This window comes from Lithobates pipiens, unplaced genomic scaffold (assembly GCF_037356315.1).
Source record: "Lithobates pipiens isolate NorthernLeopardFrog02 unplaced genomic scaffold, aLitPip1_a1.2 Scaffold_19, whole genome shotgun sequence".
Classification (NCBI taxonomy): domain Eukaryota; kingdom Metazoa; phylum Chordata; class Amphibia; order Anura; family Ranidae; genus Lithobates; species Lithobates pipiens.
Window position 1 is genome coordinate 433,150,059 of NW_027507764.1, and position 19,557 is coordinate 433,169,615.

Sequence of the window (19,557 nt, forward strand, 5' to 3'; positions counted from 1 at the left end):
ATTGGGGGGGGGGGGTAGGGGGCTACCCTGGACCTAACACTAACTGCCCTGACAGTTTTTACTGTTACAACTGACACTGTGATCAGTAAATAAATGATCAATGCAATCAGTGACACTGTGACTGGGGGGGGGCAGGGGGGGATCGGGGGCGATCGGGGGGGGTGTTGTGTACCTATGTGTCAGTGTAGTGTTTTGGTGCACTTACTTTTAGTCTTCTCCTCGTAGTCCGGTCAAAAAGACCGCCCCGAGGAGAATGACATCACTTCCTCCTTCCTGTGTATACAATACACAGTGGGAGGAAGCTTCTCATTGGCCAGGAGCGATCCAGAGGGGGTGGCCAGAAACCAACGGCCATCCCCTCATCACGGATCGCTCCTGAAGCGAACCGGACCGCCGTATCCAGCAGGATACCGATCGGACCCCCCACCCGCTGGAAGGCAGGCACGTACATGTACGTGCTTGTGCCTGCCTGTGCCATTGCGATGACGTACAATGGCAATACGGCGGTCCTTAAGTGGTTAACCACTTCAGCCCCGGACCATTTAGCTGGTCAAAGACCAGAGGACTTTTTACAATTTGGCACTGCACTGTTTTAACTGATAATTGCGCGGTCATGCAATGTTGTATCCAAACAAAATTTGCGTCCTTTTTTTCCCACAAATAGAGCTTTTTTTTATTGTATTTGATTGATTGCCTATGTGATTTTTATTTTTTGCGATATAAACGGAAAAATACACAAATTTTGAAAAAAATATATATTTTCTACTTTTTGGTATAAGAAAAATTAAATAAACTCAATTTTAGTCATACATTTATGCCATAATGTATTCAGCCACATGTCTTTGGTAAAAAAATATCAATAAGCGTATATTTATTGGTTTGCGCAAAAGTTATAGCGTCTACAAACTAGGGTACATTTTCTGGAATTGCGCAGCTTTTAGTTTATGACTGCCTATCTCATTTCTTGAGGTGCTAAAATGGCAGGGCAGTACAACCCCCCCCCCCCCCCAAATGACACCATTTTGGAAAGTAGACACCCTAAGGAAATTGCTAAAAGGCATTTTGACTCCATTGAATATTTTATTTTTTTGTCAAAAGTGATTGAATAATGCCAAAAAAAAATCACTAAATTATATATTGCTCACACTTGTCATGGTTATATGTGGAATTGCACCCCAAAATACATTTTGTTGCTTTTCCTGAGTACAAAGATACCACATGTGTGGGACTTTTTGGGAGCCTAGCCACGTACGGGGCCCCAAAATCCAAGCACCACCTTCAGGATTTCTAAGGGAGTAAATTTTTGATTTCACTCCTCACTACCTATCATAGTTTTGAAGGCCATAAAATTCCAAGATGGCACAACCCCCCTCCCCAAATGACCCCATTTTGGAAAGTAGACACCCCAAGCTATTTTCTGAGAGGCATGTTGAGTCCATGGACTATTTTATATTTTGCCACAAGTTGTGGGAAAATTACAAACTTTTTTTTTCTTTTTTTTTTTGCAGAAGTTGTCATTAAATGATATATTGCTCAAACATGCCATGTACATATGTGGAATTACACCCCAAAATACATTCTGCTGCTTCTCCCGAGTACGGGAATACCACATGTGTATTACTTTTTGGGAGCCTAGCCGCGTACGGGGCCCTGAAAACGAATCACCGCCTTCAGAATTTCTAAGGTCGTCCATTTTTGATTTCACTCCTCACTTCCCAGCACAGTTTCGAAGGCCATAAAATGCCAAGATCAGGGCTCAAGTCCTGCGGGAACGCATGGGAATAGAGTTCCTGTACTTTTTCCACAACAGGAACTCCGTTCCCATTAGCAACTGTGTCCTGCGAGACTTCGAAGCTGTGTGGCAGGTTCTACACCAGCAGCTGCCGACACAGCTCGCAATAGTAAGTGCCGCACATCTGACCATTCAGGCATTGCCAGTAGGGGGACCCATAACAGCTTCCGCTTCGATCTACCTGTCAATCACAGCTAGCTGACGGGTAGATCAGGTCTAGGTCTAGCTGACGGGTTGATCAGCTATTCTGCTCAGAGGACATGCAGGGAAAGAGGTGAGCTGAAGGAAGAACATCAGTTTGGGGTGGTAAGCTGAGTACAATACTTGGCAAAGTTTAATGCCAGGAGGAAAGTTTGTGTGGAAATATGTGAAGGGTTGGAATAGCAGTGAGTGTGTTTTGTAGCCCTGCAGAGTTTGAAGCCCCCCAAGCTAACATACATCTCCTAAGCAGGAACACATCACTATCTCTCCAAGCATTCTGTCCAGATAATGTGCAGTTCATTTATGACCTCTCTGGTTAAACCCTGTGTTATCCAAACTCTGTTCAATGAAAAGTGTAAACTCACCACATAAACACTCTATATACAAAATAACATTCCCCTATAAAGATCAGAACATGATGTTCACATTTGCATGGAAGCACAATTGAATGAATGCTGATTATTCAGAGAATTACCGTATTTATGTTTATTGAGGATCGTTTTTTTTATGTACTAACGGTTAAGCTTCATACACACAATATGAAAATTGGATGAAAAATACCACTTTTGAAGCATTCGTGTATATGAGCGTATCATTTATTTTTATTTTTTTTGGTGGGGGGGGGGGGGATCTTGGGTGGAAGTTCCCACACTTTTTTCCTCAGTGCTTGACCCCTGGCCAAGATGGCACAAAACTCTCCAAAATTACCCCATTTTGGAAGGTAGACACCCCAAGCTATTTGCTGAGAGGCATGGTGAGTATTTTGCAGCTCTTATTTGCTTTTGAAAATGAAGAAAGAAAAGAAAAATGTATTTTTTTTATTTTTTCAATTTTCTAAACTTTATGACAAAAAACAAGATCTGCAAAATACTCAGCATACCTCTCAGAAAATAGCTTGGGGTGTCTACTTTCCAGGGGGGGTTATGCCATTTGAGTGTTCCATGGCCTCCGAAACTGTGATAGGCAGTTAGGAATGAAATCAAAAATGTACACCCTTAGAAAGCCTGAAGGCGGTGCTTGGTTTTTGGGGTCCCGTACGTGGCCAGGCTCCCAAAAAGTCTCACACATGTGGTATCCCCGTACTCAGGAGAAGCAACAGAATGTATTTTGGGGTGTAATTTCATGTTTGAGCAATATATCATTTAGTGACGACTTTGTGCAAAAAAATAAAAAAAAAATAAAAGTTTGTCATTTTCCCACAACTTGTAGCAAAATATAAAATATTTCATGGACTCAACATGCCTCTCAGCAAATATCTTGGAGTGTCTACATTTAAAGATGGGGTCATTTGGGGGGATTTTAACTGTCCTGGCATTCTATGCATAACATTTAGAAGCTTATGTCACACATCACCCACTCTTCTAACCACTTGAAGACAAAGCCCTTTCTGACAATTTTTGTTTACATGAAAAATTTTTACTTTGAACTCCCAAACATTATATATTGTTTTAAAGCAAAGGCCCTACAGATTAAAATGGTGGGTGTTTAATTTTTCCCCCCCCACACAGTATTTGCACAGTGATTTTTCAAACACATTTTTTATGGAAAGAACGCACTTTTTAAAAATGTAATGCACTAAAACACACTATATTGCCCAAATGTTTGAATGAATAAAAAAGATGATCTTAGCACTACATGCTTTAAAATTGCACACAAACGTGCATCGGTGACAAACTACATACATTTTTAAAAGCCTTTAAAAGCCTTTACAGGTTACCACTTTAGATTTACAGAGAAGGTCTACTGCTAAAATGACTGCCCTCTATCTGACCTTTGCGGTGATACCTTACATGCATGGTGAAATTGCTGTTTACATATGACGCCAGACCGACGCTTGTGTTCTCCTTCGAGCGACAGTTGGGGGGGGGGGGTCGGGGGTTGGGGGAAGGGGTGCTTTTTTTTTTTATCTTATTTTTAAACAGTTCCTTTCATTTTTTTATTTTTTTTAAATCATTTTTATTGTTATCTCAGGGAATGTATATATCCCTATTATAGCAATAGGTAGTGACAGGTACTCTTTTTTGGAAAAAATTGGGGTCTATTAGACTCTACATCTCTCCTCTGCCCTCAAAGCATCTGATCACACCAAGATCGATGTGATAAAATGCTTTCCCAATTTCCCAATGGTGCTGTTTACATCCAGCGAAATCTAAGTCATGAAATGCTCGTAGCTTCCGTTTTCTTAGGCCATAGAGATGATTGGAGCTGTTTTGGTCTCTGGTCAGCTGGCGGAACCACCCGCTGCATTCTCAGGTTCCCTGTTGGGACAGGAGAGCCAGAGAAAACCATGGAAGACGGTGTAAAAGCACCTAGAGGCTAATTAGCTGCTAGGATTGCTTTTACATGAAAGCCGACCGCTGGCTGAAAAGAATGATACCAAGATGATACCTAAACCCACATGCATCATTCTGGTATAACCACTCAAAGTCCAGCAGCATACCAGTACGTTGCTGGCCCTTGTTGGGCATATATTGTAATCTTTTTTTTCATGCAGCCTATGGGCTGAACAAAAAAAAGAGATTGATCGGTGGGTATGTCCACCATTAGAATACCTCCTTTCATCCACCCACTTCTAATGATGGGCATACATGCACCAATTATATATGCAAAAGCATGGGGGCATCCGCTCCAAAAGTTAGGAGCAAATCGCTCCTCCACCCCTGCTGCCCCCATGCTTCAGCATATATGCTCTTTTTTGAACTGTGGCGGTGAAATTGCCTCCTACAGCGCTGGTGTCACGGCTTTATCTATCGTGGGAGCAAACGCTGTTGCTGTCAAGATAAATAAATCCGCGCTGCAACTGAATGGCGTATCTGCTAAGCAAATGATGGTTAACAATAATACAAAGTAACATTACAATATAACAATAAGACTTACCATACCTGCAAAGCAAATACAAAAAAAAATAGTAAAAAATAAAACCTTTTTTAACGCAATCTGTGCCTAAAATATATATATGCTGAAGCATGGGGGCATCCGCCCCAAAAGGTAGGAGCAAATCGCTCCTCCACCCCTGCTGCCCCCATGCTTCGGCATATATGCTCTTTTTTTTAACTGTGGTGGTGAAATCACCTCCTACAGCATTGGAGTCACGGCTTTATCTATCGTGGGAGCAAACGCTGTTGCTCTCAAGATAAATAAATCCTTGCTGCAGCTGAATGGCGTACCTGCTAAGCAAATGATGGTTAACAATAAAAAAAATCATTACAGTATAACATACCATACCTGTAAAGCAAATACAATTGGTTGGTCAGACCCAACTCTGCGAACTCTGCAGTTATGTGTGTTTAGTATTTTGTAAGTGACAGTGTTCGATCGATACTGCACTTGAGTGGGTTGGGCGGGGCTGGACGGAGGGGCAAAACACAGGTTCTAGCAGGTATCTGGGCTGATCCCACTAACACTGCATTTTTGGGAACCCTAAACTGTTGGAGACGCTAATATAGTTCTGATCAGATCAGATATTGATCTGTTCAGACATTATACTACTATGGTCTGGATCGAAAAGACTGACCCGAGGGAGATGGCATAATTTCCCCTGTCAGTGTTTACACTTACACAGACAGGGGAAGGATATCAATCGTCAGGAGCGATCACCAGGTTTAGGCCAGAAATCATTGGCCAGGGCCTGGGGATTGATTGGTTCCTGATCGAATCTGTTCGTCGCGGCCGGCGTAGCATAACAGCGATTCGTCTGCCTGCGGCTGGTCAGGAACAGGTTAAAGCAGTTGTGAACCGCTGGATGTGGTTATTTTTTTGTATCCTACAAGGTACGGTTATAATGTGCTAGTATGCATTGCATACCGTACTACCACATTATGTTAAACTTAGCTAAAAGCGAAGCTGGGTTTGCGGACTCCGGTTCTGTGACTAGCCTTTGCCATTCCTTCAGAGCACATACACCAGTGATGTCATTGACTGCATGTACAGTAAATATCTCCTAAATGGTGCATGTTTAGGAGATATTTACACTACCTATAGGTAAGCCTTATTATAGGCCTATAGATAAAATTCAGTGATGGAAGTTTACTTCCACTTTAAGTGGAGCTATACTCACTATTTCTCCAGCACTGCAATGTCTTGAAGCTCCCCACTGGTTGCTGATATCTTCAGCCCTAGGGCTTTCACGTATCGATCCCCGGATATTTTAACTGGCTGGGTCGAGATGATGTCACTCCTATGCATGCATGGGAGTTCAGTGATCTCAGCATTGCAGAGATTCTAGACTGAACTGCACTCAGTGTAAAGTGCAGACAGACATAGTATGTATCTTCTGCATTAGATATCCTGTCTGTTCAGAATTGTTTTAATTAAAGTCTGTTAAATATACCATTGGGCGCATTTTGTTATTTCTTGCATGTATGACACAGATTTATCTGTTGATCCTGTCAGAAATTCAATGAATTTGTTACTTCCTGTACATTAAAATCTCAAGGGTTATCAGCCAATCCCAATTCATCTCTGCAAACTACACAACACCTTCCCTCCTATAATATGAGGATGAGTATGTGTAGCGGTTGGGGGTTTACTGTAGTCCAAATCAGAAGCAAATAGACTAGGGTGACAATGCAACAGTAAGTGAAGGTTATTCTCCAGATCAGGAAGTGTACAGTATTACTGCAGGATTATCATTTGAAAAAAACAAAATAAATACAGCCACCACTAACATCTATAGAATGGTAAGCTTAAAAATATTTTTTTTTCTTCTTTGGTTTAGACACTTCAACTTTGAACTTTCAGTATTTTTACTAATCAGTATTTCCTGACATGTCACATATTACAGCAATAGTATATATTTCCCTGGGTATTACTCAGAATCTGACATTGTAGCTTTATGGTAAGCCTATATCAGACAACTTATTGATCACATCCATGAACTACACAGGCACCAGTATATACTAGACCAACCAGAGAGCACTATGTATATTTTTTATTGATCTTTCATGGTCGCTACGTTCCCACATTATCTGTGAATGAGGCATCCTACTACTGTTGTGGAGGGGCAGGATTTCGGCTCTTGAATCCCTTTAAAGGCAATAATTATCTCTAATACCCATGTGGGAAGGCTTAATTGACCTATCTGTTGATTCAGAGGTCCATACTTTGAGGTAAGCAGCTTGCATTTACGGTGGGGGAAGCACTAACATGGATTCACGTAGACAATATATCTTTGAGCACCCTAGTCACTACTGAAGAGGATTAATCTTGTCTTTCTGTTGTTGCTTCCCTGAATGCTCTTCTGTTTCTCATCCTTTCGAATGGCTAATTTACTTCTAAGAATTGGGAAATTTTTATGGTTCTCTTTTGCCATAAATGATTATATTATATATATTCTAGGGATATTTGAGTGTTGTTTTATTTAGCGCTGCACTGTTTTTCATTTTTATGCACTTGTCCAAAGATTGTTATATTAACCATGAGTGTTTAGCTGCTTAGGTTAAAGTTTTTTTTTTTTGGTTTAACGCTGACTGAACCCTTATTCCTTATATTAGACCAGCCCTCAAAATTTCCACTCGCTTACTCACATTAGGTGAGTGGAAATAAGCTGAGGGTGAGTATAGAGCTGCATTGGAGGAGGGGGGGGGGGGGGTGCTTCTGGCAGGCAGGGTTGAACCTGAGCAAATTCTCCTCATTGCCTCCTCCCCCTGTCATTCTCTTAGGAGGGCCTGGCATACAGCGGGAGTCGGCAAAGAACTAGATGAGGTGGGGGCGGGGCACGGAGGGGGGTTGGGTGGGCGCTTTCAAAGTTTACTTTTCCTGGACCGACTAGCAACCAATCACTAGCTTGTTAAAAAATTACCTTTGGCAGCTCCTGCTTCCCTGTCCAGAGCTGTGCTCAGCTGTAAGTCTTTCTGCATCCTAAATCAATTAAGGTGCCATTCATTGGTTTTAATATAGCATTAAAATATTTACTTAACAAGGCAGTAACGATGTGTACAGTGCCTATAGTAGCCAATCATATTTTATCCTTATTTTATCACAGTCAGATCAATTAAATTGTCAGGGAAATGGCCATAGGAGAACTGGCAATAGTGCCAGTACTGGTAAAGGTCGCTTCTGGCGCATTGCCATGCACACTGCCACAAGAAGAACAAACGGGCGTACACAGCTTCGCTGTGGCGCTAATGTGCGAACGCGCATGCGCCATGTCGCTAATTGGTGAATGCCCATGTGCAATAGGCACACAATGTGACAGATGCAGCTACTTACTTGCCTATATAAGACTGCTGCTGAGCCCATCACATTGCTGGATTGTTGCCAGACTTCCCGCGTTCCTTAGCTTCTGTACATATTTTACTTGGATTTCCTGTTGTGACCCGGCTTGTTCCTGACCTGTCTGATCTGCTCTCCTGGTTTGACCCCCTGGCTCGCGTTACTGACTTCGCTGCTGCCTCCAGTGTCTGATCCTGGTTTGCAGCACCGACTGTTCCTGGCTTGCCTTCCTGCATTTGACCTTGGCTTTACCCTGTGCCTGCTACCTGCCTCTTCCTCCTGATGGATCCACAGTGTTTGACTCCTGGTCTGGCTTCCAGTACCCTCTGCTGCACACACCATTGTCAAGTGTTACTGTGGATCCAGTGGCGGCTGGTGAAGTTTTAGGATGGGGTGGCGCAAGACCCCGCCCCTCCACAGTTGGCCCTTCCCACGTATCATAAGCCACACCCCTTATATCCACATCATATACCAGCCTGCACATTATACACCAGGCTCTGCACATCATATACCAGGCTGCACATTATACACCGGGCTCTGCACATCATATACAGAGCTCTGCACATCATATACCAGGCTGCACATTATATACCGGGCTCTGCACATCATATACCAGGCTGCACATTATACACAGAGCTCTGCACATCACATACCAGGCTGCATATTATACACCGGGCTCTGCACATCATATACCAGGCTGCATATTATACACCGGGCTCTGCACATCACATACCAGGCTGCACATCATATACACAGGGCTCTGCACATCATATACACAGGGCTCTGCACATCATATACACAGGGCTCTGCACATCATATACACAGGGCTCTGCACATCATATACACAGGGCTCTGCACATCATATACACAGGGCTCTGCACATCATATACACAGGGCTCTGCACATCATATACACAGGGCTCTGCACATCATATACACAGGGCTCCGCACATTATACACAGGGCTTTGCACATTCTATACCAGGCTGCACATTCTGTGTAGTAGTATGAGATCATACTATGATCATGGGCCACAGGTATGACATTATAAGTCTTCAAAACACACGCAGACAGTGATAGGAGCCGATATATACTAATCTCACACACACATATTAGATGTGTATTTAAACAATAGCAGAAACAGATATAGGACAGTAGATGGGTTATATATCTTTGGTCATTTACAGTAGGAACAGATGTTGGCTCATAGAAGGTATAACTTTGGTCCAGTGGTAATGAATACAGGTGAAGACTCTCCAGCACTGAGTCTGTTTGGTGCCCAGAGGAAAGTTACTGCCTGGCAGTGGCCATAGACTTTGCAGACATATGTAAGGTTACATAAACACAGATGATACCGTTTTATATAAGGATGCAGCATATACACAGTTATATATAAGAATAAATCATTTACAAATTACACCGAGTTATAGATAGCCTTATAGAAGATCACTGCACTGCCTATACTTGATATTGGATATTTGTAGTAGACTCCACCCCCCTTCTCCATGGGAGCACAGCATCAGCACTTACCTTGATGACTGTGTGCTCCTCTCCGGTGTTCTCCGTTCCTCTCCTGCGGTGTGCTCTACTCCTCTTACTTCCTGTTTCCTCTCTCGGGTGCAATGGGAGAGAGAAGACAGGAAGTGACATCTGAGTCAACTCAGATGTCAATCAAACTGCCCGGCCGTAGTAATACATACTACAGCGCAGGGCGGAAACTACTCAGCACTTCAGAAAGCGCCCCAAGGCGGCTAAACGCCCGCAAATGAAGCGCCACGTCTGCTATCTCATGATTGCATTGACGTGGCGGTTCCCATAGTGCACTGTGTCCGGCGCTCGAACACAGTGCACTTCCTTAAAGAACTTTTTTTTTTTTTAAAAGGGGCAGTATTAAACGTATTTTTTTATACTTTTTTTATTATTATTATTTTTTTTGTGACTACACAGAAGGGGGGGGGGGGCGGTGCCCGGGCGCCCCCTATGGACGGGTCGCCACTGTGTAGAGACTTTGGCCCAGCTGTGTATCCTGCATTATCCAATATTCTTCAGGTGACCACCGTCTCTACTCTCCTGTACCCATCTGGCAACCTGTGCCTCTTTGTGGCGAGTAACTCTCAAGGCTTTGGTAGTATCTCAGAAATTTTGAGCCCTGTACTAGACTATGTTATTTGTGAGCCACTATCTGAGTGCTGTAAGGCAGACGCTCCCCCTGGATGATGCCTAAAAAATATGCCATTGGTTTTCACCAGGAGGAATAATGTAATGACAAAGCACCATTTGCAAAAAAATTCCTTATCTGTTGTAATGTCTATTCCTCCACTCTTTGCTCTTATTCCATAGTAATGTGTTCTTTTATATTCAACACATTTCCAGGTGTGTGGGATGTCTGGTCCCCCACTACATGCTGTGGTTCACACCTACGGAACAGACGGTGGTGCAAAAACGGGCATAGGGCAGGATTAATATATCACTCATTTCATTTCTTTTCCCATTTAATATCCATCCCTTTAAAAGCTACCTTTGAATGGTTCCAAAACTGTAACATAATCATGTGCCATTAGAAAGATTAACAGGTATAAACTATAAACATTTATAAACTATACTGTACATTCTGCATTCTCCTTTTTATTTTTAATGTACAAAACCTCACAAAGGCTACACTAAAATGCACTTTAAAAAGTTTTGCTATTGTGTTTGTTACTTTCCATAGACCTCTCCGATCTCACACATTCACAGCTATCAAAATCTGCTTCATCATCATTAAACTCTGCATCAAATTTAACAATGCACTCGTCATCTGGAGAACCACTTCTCTGCAGCCACAACATTTGCTATAATGATGGCATCTGTGTTATAGAAAATCAGATAGAAACATGCAGGTATGATATTTTAAAAACTAAAATTGAAGTATTTACATGTATGGTGCTTCTGATGTATTATTTTAAACCTGATAGTATATGTTATAATAATAAGAACTTACTTGTTATAGCTTCTGTACATGATTTTACAATGCTGTAAAGTAAATTGGGCATGGATCTGGTACATATTCTCTTCAGCTGCTGAATAACTGCATTTTTTAAAGGTCTTGTTCAGACAGGCTTTAGAACAATGTGGACAACAAGAAAAACTTGAAAAAGCATTTTTTTTTTTTTTAAGTATTTAACCACTTCAGCCCCAGAAGAATTTACCCCCTTCCTGACCAGAGCACTTTTTACGTTTCGGCACTGCGTCGCTTCAACTGACAATTGCACGGGCGTGCGATGTTGTACCCAAACATTGACATCCTTTTTTTCCCCACAAATAGAGCTTTCTTTTGGTTGTATTTGATCACCTATGCGGTTTTTATTTTTTGTGCTATAAACAAAAAAAAGCAACGATTTTAAAAAAAACGCATTATTTTTTACTTTTTGCTATTATAAATATCCCCCAAAAATATATTAAAAAACAATTTTTTTCCTCAGTTTAGGCTGATATGTATTCTTCTACATATTTTGGTAAAGAAAAATCGCAATAAGCATATATTGATTGGTTTGCACAAAAGTTATAGCGTCTACAAAATAGGGGATAGATTTTTAACATTTTTATTATTATTTTTTTTTTTTATCACAATAAAGTTTATTAAAGAGAATGAGGTACATACATAGGGATGAAAGCAATACATAAAATGTATAATGAAAAAAGTGAAGATAGATTATGGACATTTTTTTTACTAGTAATGGTGGCGATCTGCGATTTTTATCATGACTACGACATTATGGCAGACACATTGAACAATGTTGACACTAGGGATGAGCCGAACACCCCCCAGTTCGGTTCGCACCAGAACCTGCGAACAGACCTAAAATTCATGTGAACTTTAGAACCCTATTAAAGTCTCTCACTCAAACGTTCTAAATCAAAAGTGCTAATTTTAAAGGCTAATATGCAAGTTGTTGTCCTAAAAAGGGTTTGAGGCCCCGGCTCCTGCCCCAGGTGACATGTATCACTGCAAAAAAAACTTTTAAAAACGTATGTTTTTTCAGGAGCAGTGATTTTAATAATGCTTAAAGTGAAACAATAAAAGTGTAATATTCCTTTAAATTTCGTACCTGGGGGGTGTGTATAGTATGCCTGTAAATGGGTGCATGTTTCCCGTGCTTAGAACTGTCCCTGCACAAAGTGTAATTTCTGCAAGAAAAAAAAGTCATTTAAAAGCACTTGCGGCTATAATGAATTGTCGGCTCCCCGTAATACAGAGAACAGTCATTAAAAGTCATTGATTAAAAAAAAAAAAAAGGGTGGGGTTCCCCCCAAATTCAATTACCAGGCCCTTCAGGTCTGGTATGGATATTAAGGGGAACCCCGTGTCAAATAAAAAAACAAAATGATGTGGGGTTCCCCCCAAATATCCATACCAGACCCTTCAGGTCTGGTATGGATTTTATGGGGAACTCCACGCCAAAAAAAAACCTTTTATCCGATGTACGGGTGATGTACGGGTGACCCCGCCCCCCTCTGATGTAACGCAGGTTTCCGTTACATCAGAGGGGGGCGGGGTCACCTGCACAATACTGGGGAAGCCCGGGTTTCCCCTTGCATCAGAGGGGGGCAGGGTCAGGTGACGGGTAGCCAAATCCTCCTCAGCTAAGACCTGTCAGGCTGCCGGGATTCCCGCGGTGTCTCCGGTGGAGACAGGATGCGCTGCGCTGGACGTCATCAGGAGAGATCACCCATCGCTGGACCCCGGAGAAGAGATCCCCCATCGCTGGACCCGGAGAGATGATCAGCCATCACAGGATACCAAGAGTGGATTACCACCGCTGGAATTTTTTTTATTTTTAATAAAGGATTTAGGGGACTGTGTCTGTGTCTTTTTTTTTATTTTTTACACATTCTTTGTGAAATGGTAGGGGTACAATGTACCCGTTACCATTTCAAAAAGGGGGGCCAGGATCTGGGGGTCTCCATGTTAAAGGGGGCTTCCAGATTCTGATAAGCCCCCCGCTCGCAGACCCCCACAACCACCGGTCTGGGTTGTGGGGATAAGGCCCTAGTTCCAATCAACATGGGGACATAGTGCTTTGAGGGGTCACAGACAATGACCCTAAACATACAGCCAGAGCTACAATGGATTGGTTTAGTCCAGGGGTGCCCAACCAGTGGCCCGCAAAGCCCTCTGATGTGGCCTGCGACCTCCTGCTCTGGGATAGAATAGAAAGAATGACTAAAAGTCAGTTTATTACTAAAATCACTGTGTATATATGGGCATATCTTTTTCTGCAGTGGTTACTAAGCTGTTTTCAAACTGATCCACAGGTGCAGAGTAGTTTACCTGCAGGTTACCTGCACTGAGCCATAAACTTCTATTATTACCTGCGAGTTTGGTGAGCTTTCTGAAAGTGCACCAAACCTGCAGAAAATAATAGAAGTCTATTGCAAACTGCAGGAAAGCCAAAGGTACACTGTGTTGCACACATGGTGTGTATAAACCGCAGCACATCAGTGTTAAAGCAGCCTTGGACTGACATAAATCGACTTGTGTTCTACCTCCAATACAATCCGCCAAAAAAAAAGTATTGTGGGCTGCGTCCATGTCCACTCTGAAAATGCAGAGTAGACACAGACATGCCATCCACCCGCTCCACTCATTGTGGCCCACGACCGGTTACCAAGCCGCTTAAGTGGCCCTCGCTCTTCAAAAAGTTTGGCACCCCTGGTTTAGACCAAAGCATATTCATGTGTTAGAATGGCCCAAGTCAAATTTGGACCTAAATCCAATTGAGAATCTGTGACAAGACTTGAAAATTTCTATTCACCGATGCTCTTCATCCAATCTGACAGTTTTTGCGCTATTTTGCAAAGAAGAATGGGCAAAAATGTCACTCTCTAGATGTACAAAGCTGGTAGAGACATCCCCAAAAAGACTTGCAGCTGTAACTGCAGAGAAAGGTGGTTCTACAAAGTATTGACTAAGGGGGGCTGAATACAAATGCACGCCACACTTTTCACATATTTATTTGTAAAAAATTTGGAAAACCATTTATCATTTTACTTCCACTTCACAATTATGCGCCACTTTGTATTGGTCTATCACATAAAGTCCCAATAAAATACATTTACATTTTTGGTTGTAACATGACAAAATGTGGAAAATTTCAGGGGGTATGAATACTTTTTTAGGGCACCATATTATGGCGGTCATGGCCACTTTGCCACCAAGTTCTCCAACAAGCCAAGAAATTCCAGAGGTGAGAAAGGCCTGGGTCTGTCTTTCTTGACAATCTTATGCCATGCCCAAAGCAAACTGTTCCTGGCCACCTTGACTTTGTGACCCATCATCTCATAGACTCAGGGTCTCCTAGTAACTCTGAGAAAGCTCTGGGCATCTGCTATCGAGCTCTCTATTCAGTTATGCTTGTCACTGCCTGTCTTAACTTTGGACAGTAACTTGATTTTACCACCAGCCACTGCCTTCTGCCTGACCAGCCTCCTGACTACAGATATTTTTTGTACAGTTCTGGTGTCACATGTCCAGGAACTATAGAATTGTGTTGGGGGCATCCAAGTAGACCTGTTATCCCTAAAGGAATGGGGGTTGCCTATGGCAGAAGAAACACTTTCTAGCTAATGTTCCTGACCTAGGCATCGGGCTGATTGTCGCAGTCATCATGTCTAAGGCCATTGTTAAACTTATGCTGATATTACCATTATTCTTTAGCTGGAAACAGCAGCAAGTGACCAATGCTATGGAAACAGGTGAGCATTTCTCTTTTTTTTTCTAGAGATCTTATTGCTAGTGAATTGTCACCAGCAGCAGTGGCATTATTCCCCCAGACAGCAGCCAGAATATGGAAAGACATGGAATTGTCTGATTGTTGCCTGATTTTCATCCTAGCCAGATTAGGTGTCTGCCATCTCATATATTTGCAGAATGTTTGGCTCAACCTGAATATGGACAACATAAAAAAAGACTTTATACAGCAACTATTGTTGTTGCTTTGTGAAACTGTGGGTTTAAATGTTTTTTCTTATATATCTTTATGTTTACGTGTCAACAACATTCATTTCACATTTGTTTTTCGCCTACAGGTGCAAAACCACTGGTGACGTGTGGTATGGGGGTACAAGGTGTGAGAACGTGCTCTTCAGCGGAGCCTATGTATTGGCAAAACCAACTTATATACTCATTAGTACCATTTTACTTGTCTTTACTGCTAATCTGATTTATATTTAGATTCACCTTTTCCAAACACGTTTTAGGAAAACCAAAAAAATGTATGTAGAAAAAAAATTCAGGGGCTTTATATTTTTGCAAGGAATGTAACATCCAATGGAAGCAGCCTATCATCAGTAGTATTGACAATACAATACAAAAGTATTGTATAAGAGCACTTCAGTGGCTATTTACATCATGTTGCTGCCAGTCACTAAAAAGAAAAAATCTGATTTGGGGATGCAGTAAAAAAAAAGTCAGGGGGCATAATGTCAACACAGTGTCACAATCTGGGTAACACTATGTATGTATTAGGCTGTCATTAGATTAGATAATTAAACAGAACCTGTGCCCCCTTATATCAGATGTCCCTATCAGAGTCCCACTTAACATCAGGGTCCCCATCAGATTGCCCAAGCATAAAACTGATAATTTATATTTCCCTGTCATTATCCTGCTTTTCAGACAATTAGGATCTTAAGGACACAGAACAGCGATCAGCAAAATTAGAATAGTGAGACCGAGGCTGCCAAGAATCGTTTTTTTTTTACAAAAGTCCCACTAATGATTTATACCTACTTCCCTACTCCATGTCAGTTTCCTGAGCTCCTAGGCCAAGAGTAGGCAACCTTGACAATCCAGCTGTGTGGAAACTACAAGTCCCATAATGCATTTGTCTCTGAGAACTATGTCTGTGGCTGTTAAGAGGTTTACAATGCCTCAAAGCACTTGTACTTATACAATAGCTGGAGAGCTGAGGTTTCCTATCACTACCCTAGGCAATTGGGAACTGAAGGCAGGACTGGGACAAGGATGAGGGTGGCAGAAGGGGGCACGTGCCCTGGAAAGCTGCATTGAGGGTGGTGCACTGGTGATTTGCCTGCAATGTCACTCCTGTCAGGCGGTGCAGCACCCGATAACCACTAGAGGGAGGATTCTGATTCCATCTTAGTTTCAGTGTGGCGGTGCAGAGGAGTGAGGGCGGGCTTCCCTTCTTCCTCTTTCTTCTTGTCTAGTGACTTGTCTCATTACCAGGGAGGGCAAGGAGAAGCTGCCTCTATTGTACAGGCATTGTTTTAAGACTGTGATCTGTGAGTACAAGGAGGGGGAGACAACTCAGCCTTAGACCTCCCTTTTACTCCTCAAACTACCTTGACCTCCTCCTTCTCTTATGTTAGGTTCATATTTGTGCATTGCAGGAAAGTGTGCAAAACCAAGTGTGTTCCTAAAATGCACAAAAACACACAGCACTTTTGCAGTTGTGTGGCAGTTTGATCAAATATTCATGTTACCACCAACCACCTTACTAGTGCATGCACTTACGTACTCATCTGCCTGTGCCAAAATGCAAGGTAACAAATTACAAAGGGTCATGTACTTCTTTTGTGCATTTTATGTGTGTAGGTAGGGCTGCCCTAAACATGTTGCACAAAAAACAAAAAGCATAGGAAAGCTTTTTTAAATGTGAATACTGGCACACACAGATGGGCATTAAGATCCAAGCATTAGGGCTTGTCCACACCAGTGAATTACAGTAAAGCATGGTAAGCCACATGTGCATGGCAAAGTGCCCAGAATTTACCACTAAAATACACCTGTACTGCAATTTACCACCAGAATGCACCAAAATGAACCACAATATACAATTTGGGCTGTGTTGTGCTGAATCCCAAAAAAAAGTTCTGCTGCATTCTGCTTTGAATGGGTTTCCTAACACAATGTGCCTCAATGCACGAAAACCCATGCATTACAGCACATCAGATTGTGATGTGAACCAACTCTAAAGGTAGATGGTGCTTACAATAATTACAGCTACATTGGATGTTAATATTTGGTGTATGTTTAGGACCTCTCTATTTATGCCCTGTGCACACGGTCGGACTTTCTGACAGAAAATGTACGATCGTACTGTATTGTCTGAAATTCCGATCGTGCATGGGCTCCATCTGACTTTTTCCATCGGAATTTCCGACACACAAAGTTTGAGATCTGGATCTAAAATTTTCCGACTACAAAATCCAATTTAAATTCAGATCGTGTGTATACAATTCTGACACACAAAGTGCCACGCATGCTCAGAATAAATTACGAGATGAAAGCTATTGGCTACTGGCCTCCTTATAGTCTCGTCGTACGTGGTTTATGTCACCTTGTTCTGAACGATTGGATTTTCCGACAACTTTGTGTGACTGTGTGTATGCAAGAAGAGTTTGGGTCAAAATCCGTCAGAAAAAATCAGATGGATTTTGTTGTTGGAATGTCCGACTGTGTACAGGGCATTAGATGCATTTGTATGTTATTCAAAAGGGAATAAAGATAATTTTTTTCAAATGAGCCTTCAGCCTTTGGTACTTGTTTGATTATTCTTACATTGAACTATTGGCTAGGGTGTTTTTCATGTTTCTTTTAACTTTATCACGTTATTTTTTTTTAAATTGCATACCTTTTGGAAACGGGATACATTAAAGTAACTATATTTGGAAATTAAATGTGCACGTCAAAGTGCAAGACTAGGGCCAAACTGCATGCATTGAAATGTACAATCAACTAGGTTCTTCGATTGGGATAATAAATATGATCTAAGGTTTGTTTATGCTTACCTGCACTTGCAGGCATGCAATCTATTCATACCTTTGTGGTTTATCCATGATACAAATTACAGGTATAAGTTTAAACAATTCACAAGAAAGGAAGACTACTTTAAAGCAAAAAGACAAACTCTTTGGGTATAATGCAATAATCTGTTCCTACAACACTGATAACAAAACTATGGGTTGTCTTCTATATATTTTTCTATACCTAAAGTGTATCTAAACCCAAAGTCAAAAGAACTTACATTTTGCAGCTTAACAGTGCTTAGATGAGGTTGCTACATTAGTTTATTCCCGTCATTTTTTCCCTTTATTTTTACCAGGTGATATGGCTATCGCATCTTTCCTGTCCTAGGGTGACAACATTCACTAACAGAACTGTATCTGTGCATGAGCAACATTGTTACTGGGTTGCTCTCTTAATTTGGACTACAAACCCTCCCTTATTTCCATTACATAGGGAGGAACTATTTTGTTGTTCATAAATATAGCTGTTTGATAAACTGGCCTTTAGACTTCTGCAATTCGTTTCGTTTCTAATTCATTTTTTTAACTAATTTTGACAAATTAGTTCATTTCGAATTTCCGGATATTCGGAATTTTGGAAATTCGAAATTTTGGAAATTGTAAATTTCAGAAGTTGGAAAATGTCGGAAATTGGAAAATTCCAAAATTCAAATTTGGAAATTCGAAATTTTGGAAATTCAGAATTTCAGAAATTTGAAAACTCTAAAATTTGAAAAACTGAAAATAAGAATGAAAATCTGAAAATTCAAAAGAATGAAAATCCAAAAATTCAAAAGCCCGAAAATCTGAAATAATACCCAACGAATAATAATTATTAAATTATAGGTATTGGAATTTCCTTTCAAATTTGGCTGTTAGTGAACGTAACAAGTATGAATTTATCTGAAGTTACGAATTATCTGAAATAATGCTGTATCTAAAAGAATGGAATGTAATGATCTAATAATAATAATAATAATAACAATAATAAAACCTTTTTTCTTCTTCTTATTTATTATTAATTTGTTCCATTCCATTTGTTTAGATGAGGCATTTGTTATTTAGTATAATTCAAAACTTTAGATACATTTGTATTCATTAAGTTCACAAACAGACAAATTTGAAAGGAAATTCCAAAACCTATAATTTAATAGTTAGTTATTATTAATTACTTTGAATTTTACTGATTTACTTTCTTTTTTTCAAATGTTCGAAATTTTGGATTTTCGCATTTTTGACATTCAAAACTTTTTGAATTTCAGAAATTCGGAATTCTGAAAATTCAGAATTCGTAAATTTGGAAATTTCGGAAATTTGAATTTTTTTGTCAGTGCACATGTCTACTGGCCTTTACTAAAGCAATTAAAAATCATTACTTTGCAAAGAATACCCAATTGCCTACAAGAAAAATTATAAAAAATATTCTATATAATAAATATAATAATAAAAAAAAACAAGGTTTTTACTTTCTATATGACTGAATGATTGAAGTCAGCACAGCTTCCCCACAGTCTTTAAGCTATGTAAAAATTCTCTTTCCAAAGTAACTATTTACTCAGTGAAC

The 19,557-nt window shown here is 40.8% G+C and overlaps 1 protein-coding gene across 1 annotated transcript in view; it reads left to right on the forward strand.

The window, feature by feature from the left end:
- LOC143997159 (meprin A subunit beta-like) overlaps window positions 1–17,730 on the forward strand; it is a 128,090-nt gene extending 110,360 nt beyond the window's left edge. The window contains exons 13-14 of the mRNA XM_077492618.1: window positions 10,915–11,083; window positions 15,273–17,730. Coding sequence (XP_077348744.1) covers window positions 10,915–11,083; window positions 15,273–15,417 — 314 coding nt within the window. The 3' untranslated portion in view covers window positions 15,418–17,730. The remainder of the gene's footprint in view (window positions 1–10,914; window positions 11,084–15,272) is intronic.
- Window positions 17,731–19,557: the final 1,827 nt, after the last annotated feature.